The following is a 5,733-nucleotide window of genomic DNA, read 5'->3' as shown; positions in this document are numbered from 1 at the left end:
CATTTGTAACTTGTACTGCATTTGTGGCTCAATCATTTAAAAAAATGATGCTGAAATTTTTGTGAATAAATATCTTTTACTTTTTATCGCCCATTGCGACCGGTATATAGGTACATGGTTCATTGTGGGGGGAAAGTAATATATTATAAGAACTTTGGTGGTGGAGTACAAATTATGAGCAATCGAATATATATATCAAAGTCGTGACACAATATATTTTGTCGATACACTTTATTAAAAACTTCGTCTAAATTGAAAAACTTCAAATTAAAATCTCATACATAGCGCATATACATAGTAGTAAATAAAGTATACTACGTACTGCGCATTTTCATATCTAAGAAAATTATTAAACATAAGTTCAAAGATGGGAAAATCAAAGAACAAAGACTAAGCACATCATCTCATTGAAAAATCACGTATGTCATCTTGCTGCTTCTATACGGAGTATCATGCGGGTATTTGCTCATATTACCTATACAAAAAAAATGCACAACAAATGAAAAGGAAAGGTTAGAGCATGTACTATAAAGAAATAATAAATGTAAGCTTACTTTAGCACTTCTAATGAAGTTAGAGATGGATCCTGGAAAAGTGGTACGTTCAAATCAATTCCACTTGTAGATGTTTCTCCAACATTTTGACTATTTTGGCTTTTCCAAACAGCTTCAACCATTTCGAATTGGGAAGGATCTCTTCGAGTTGAACTCGACCCCATTCCCTTCTTTGATTTTGTATTTCTCTTTCTTTTGCGAGTTTGTAAAATTGGCTCGGTGACTAATGGGTCTTCCATATTCAGTAACTGATATATTTTTTTCTTTACTTCCACCTTCTGAAATGTAGGCCATTGATGATAAGCTATATACAATTTATCAAGTAACTCTTTCATTTCATCTTCATCATCAGCACATGTGTTGTCTTCATTGATACTAGTAATGAATTTTGTATCAATCCTCCATTGACTATTTATAAGGTGTAAAGGCAAAGTCCCTTCCTTCCAATCACACATCATATGAGCACAAGGTAGCCCCATTGTTGCTACGAAATTACCAGTACATTGTGCTTTCAATGTCCCTAAACTAGCCATCTCATATTGTTTATATAACTTTTTCAAAGCAAATATGGATACCTTATTCATAAGATCCTTGAAATAAGGAACATTGTACTTGTGGGGGACTCGGAGTTTTTCACTTTCCACTTGCGTTTTAATCTCTTGAAACTCATTGTCAATTGCAAGACAAATTTTGTTTTTGACTTGACGAATATTTCCAGTTGAAACATGCAAGTATTTTTTAAGTTTTGCGTGTGCACCTTCCGCCCTCGAAGACGCACGATTTCCAAAGTGCAAAATCTTTTCGGTCCACACACTCACAAATTTCTTTTTTACTGGAATCCACGTGCTCGATATATAATCTATGATGTCATTCTTCTCTTTGTATATAAGTTGCAAAAACAACCAACTTTCTTCAAACTGCTCTTCAGTTTCCGCATATATCATTGCATTCCACATAGACATAAACACATCCCAATCTTCTATTTCTGTGAAATAACCTTTGCATTTGGCAACTATATTTTTTTGGATGTGCCAAACACATAATAGATGAGTGGTTTCAGGAAAGACAATATTTATAGCACCTATTAACGCCAATTCCCGATCAGTAACAATGACTTGTGGTTGACAATTGAACCCCAATATACTACTGAAATTTTTCAAAGCCCAAACATAGTCTTCTTCTTTCTCATTTTGTAAAAAAACAAAGGCGGCATAAAATGACTTGTTCAAACTTGTCATTCCAATAATGTCAAGTAATGGCATGCCATACTTATTAGTCTTATAAGTGCAATCCATCACAAATACACTGGAATATGTTTTAGCCAGCATGATTGATCTTGGGTGAGCAAAAAACACATGGGTTAAATGACCTTTATCGTCTTTTACATAAGTAAATGTGAAACCTCCTTGTTCAAGTTCTTCGAAGAGAGCTTGAATTAGAGAACGACTACCCAAACTTTCTTTCTGAATTTTATTTTTCAAGTTATATATAGTTCGAGCTACAGCTTGAAGATTAGGGTTCTTTTGCCGCAATGAGGAAATAATTTGACGTGGTTGAATTCCAGCCATCGACTGTTTTTCAATATCTGCTATTTCTTCCTTGGTCAGACAACGAGATGAAGGATGTCCAGACATGTCATCTGAAGGGTCATGATTATGATTATTATTTTTTATTTGTAAGCTCCAAAAGTATCCCTTTAACTTCCCTTCAATTTGAAAAGGACAATTTATGAGTCTGGTACATGTTACCCTTTTTCTATTTTCTATAGGAATTTTCCCCTTATTGCGATAATTACCACCTCTATCACAACAAAGCACAACATATTTATCTTTCTTAGAGTCTTTGATAGATAGTCCATACCCTTTTGAGGCGTAAAAGTGTCTCGCTTTTTGAATAAGTTCTTCACGGCTGTGAAACTTCTCATGAAATAATGCTTCTGCTTCATCCATCTTTGACCTACATGTCACATAAATTTTCGGTTGAATAATTTTACCAATAATGCCAAACTTAAACAATTAACAAAATTGAACATATTTTTGAAAAAAAACTACACGGATCTAATTTTAAAAGTAATTTAATGGGTTTACCTAAAAAAAAAATCTAAATGGATTACATTTATGTGAATTCACTCGATCGTCAATTAGACCAGTACAATATAGACGGATCAAAGAAGTTTTCTATAACGTCCACAAATATACGTATTCAATTACCCATATATTTTTCAGAAAAAAAGTACAGTTGAATAATTGAGTATGTAATTAGTGTAGTGGAGATCATACCTTGTTAATATGAAGTCCCAAGAATTATGTCAGACACCAACGTAATTTTTTTTGAGAGAAAATACTTTGCTAGGGTTTATGGAAAATTTGAAAAGTCAAGTTGAATAGGATAATAATTTAATTATCATTAGTATCTAAGCTTTATGGGAAATATAAAAAAAGCTAGAATAAAAATATTTGCTTTCTATACAAAACAAGACGAAGTGCAATTTGGGGAAGCAAGTACAGCGCGTGTATAGTTAGGAAAAAGGGACAAATATGTAATTTGATGTTTTCCTTGGCTCAATACTTTTGTTCCTTGGATTTATCACTTCCCCAATCTATTTAGTACGGCCACCCAAATATCTACCAATTAACAACAATTCCAAATGCTAAGAAAAGTGTTACTTTGTTAAGATATGTTAAGATATTAGATATTATTCTGTGAATATTCTGTAGAGTCCTAACTATGGTATGTTACCTAATGTGTACCTAGGGTTTAGGTAACTGAGTTGTACTATATATACGTGTGTGATTAATGAGATTACACAATATTTGACATGGTATCATGAGCCTAGGTTAAAAAATCCTAGATTTTTTTTTTTTTCCGCAATAATTTGAGAGAGTGTAGCCGAGTATTGAGAACAGCGAATTTCTTCGCTTGGTGAGTATCGAGATTAGGAGTTAACAATTCCTTAAGTATCACCATGAGTTCCGATGAGGAGGCACCACCAAAGGTCATCGCCGCCGCCGTCGACCTAGACTACTATCTCGGGTCAGGCGACGGTCCCGGTATTGTTATCACCCCTGTGAAACTAAGAGGAGCATCGAACTACGATGAATGGGCCAAAGCCGTTCGTCGCTCGATGATTTCAAAATTCAAATTTGGATTTCTTGATGGTTCTGTGAAGGAACCCATTACGGACGCAACGAAGATGAAACATTGGATTGCGGTCAATTCGATGGTGGTGTCTTGGATCACAAACACCATAGACGAGAGTTTGCGTTCGAATCTGGAAGATTTTGATATTGCTCACGAGTTGTGGTGTCATTTGAGGACGCGGTACTGCGTCGTGTCGGGCACTAGGGTCTGCCATATTAAGATGGCTCTGAGTGGCTGCAAGCAGGGCACGTCTGAGGGCGTCATGGAGTACTATGGACGCTTGTCGAAGGTATGGAAGGAGTACGTACAGTATGCACGAGTTCTAAGGTGTATATGTGCGGGTTGCACGTGCAACATAGCGAAGCAGGTGGGGGACATTCATGATGAAGATCGTCTGCACTATTTCTTAATTGGCCTAGACGATCACTATGAAGCCATTCGTGCACAACTGTTAGCAAGATCGTCGTTGCCAGGCCTCGACGAGGCATACCAGACGGTTATGAATACCGAGACCATGCGCGCCAAGGCAACGAGAGGTAAGGAGAGTGTCATGGCTGAAGGAAATAATGCCCTTGGTCCAAGTATGCATTCTATGTTAAGTCTAATAAATGCGGTTCAGTATTAATTAACAAGTTAATAATTCAGTGAGATCAAGTGAGCTGAATGCCTAGCTAGAGGCCGCTTCAGTTCAAGTGGAATTAATGATATTAATCCACAGCTTACTCTTGACTGAACCCGTAGGGTCACACAAATAGTACGTAAACGGATCAAGTATTTAATGGCATTAAATACTCCATCTATGAATATTCGGAACCGACGGATCTTGGTTTCAGTGGGAGCTAAGATCGTCACAGGCAAGAAATGAATACTCCGGAAACGATGATATTGCCGGAAACGGAAATATGGATCGTATCGGAAATATGAATATTATCCAAGTCGTAGATGTTGCCGGAAACGGAAACATGGTACGTATCGGAAAATATTATTGGAAATGGAAATATTACCAGAATCGGAAATATTGCCGGAAACGGAAATATTGTCAGAATCGGAAATATTACCGGAATCGGAAAATAATTCCGGAAACGGAAATATTAAATATTTGTTCGAAACGGAAATTAATTCCGGAATCGGAAATATTAAATATTGTTCGTATCGGAAATAGATTCCGGAAATGGAAATTTAATCGGAAGCGTATCGTACGAATTAGCATCGGACGAGGCCTGCCGGACGAAGGCCCAGCACGAAGCCAGGCCATCGCCCAGCAAGCACGCACGCCACAAGCCCAGCGCGCGCCAAGGCCACGGATGCGTGGGCCTTGCTGCGTGGGCTGCAGCTCGCACGCATGGGCAGCCCTTGTGGCTGCCGTGTGTGTGTGAGTTTGAGCTCATGCAAGATTCCTGAATCTGCAAGAGTCAGTGTATGATTAAATGTCTATTCCTATTGGATAAATTGATTAAGTAGAATTCATGTAGAATTCTAATTCCAATTAATTCGCATCCTACTAGGATTACGATTCCTTTTCCATAACTCTATAAATAAAGGCCTAGGGGTCATAATTTATATACAAGTTTTCAAGTATTCAAAAGTGAGTTTTTGAGAGAAAATCAAACACACATCTTGCTCAAAAGTGCCGAATTTTCTGAGTACCTTAAGGGCGATTCTAGTTGGTCAATCTTAAGGCGGATCCGGACGTGCTGTGGACTTTCTACGGAGGGACGACACTTGGAGTCCTAAAAGACTTGTTCTTGTTCGGTTCGGGCGCAGCTAGGGAAGGCACGCAACAAAGAGTATGCATCTAATTATGCTATATGATTATGTGTAAATAATATGTTTCCTGGGTTAATGGTTGTTTCCGCATGATCTATGTATATGTCATATGTATCATAACCTAACAGTGGTATCACGAGCCCCTTATTATTTTCATAATCTAAATTGCATGAACATGGTTAAATATTACAAATTTGCAAGAATTAAAAGGGGTGATTAATTTTCGTAATTGTTAATTAATTGCAAATTGCGTTTATTTAAATATATGTAC

General features: G+C 37.1%; 1 protein-coding gene across 1 annotated transcript; it reads right to left on the bottom strand.

The window, feature by feature from the left end:
* Positions 1-550: 550 nt before the first annotated feature.
* LOC110776551 (protein FAR1-RELATED SEQUENCE 5-like) lies at positions 551-2,503 on the bottom strand. The gene has a single exon (XM_021981110.1). It carries the CDS (start codon positions 2,501-2,503, stop codon positions 551-553), a length of 1,953 nt encoding a protein of 650 aa, XP_021836802.1.
* Positions 2,504-5,733: the final 3,230 nt, after the last annotated feature.

Source organism: Spinacia oleracea, chromosome 4 (assembly GCF_020520425.1).
Source record: "Spinacia oleracea cultivar Varoflay chromosome 4, BTI_SOV_V1, whole genome shotgun sequence".
Lineage (NCBI taxonomy): Eukaryota > Viridiplantae > Streptophyta > Magnoliopsida > Caryophyllales > Amaranthaceae > Spinacia > Spinacia oleracea.
The sequence above is the reverse complement of the archived record's forward strand: the minus strand, read 5'-3'. Positions and strand labels throughout refer to the sequence as shown.

Bases quoted from the DNA above. Each gene is read 5' to 3' on its own strand.
- LOC110776551 (XM_021981110.1), bottom strand. From the start codon at position 2,503: ATGGATGAAGCAGAAGCATTATTTCATGAGAAGTTTCACAGCCGTGAA.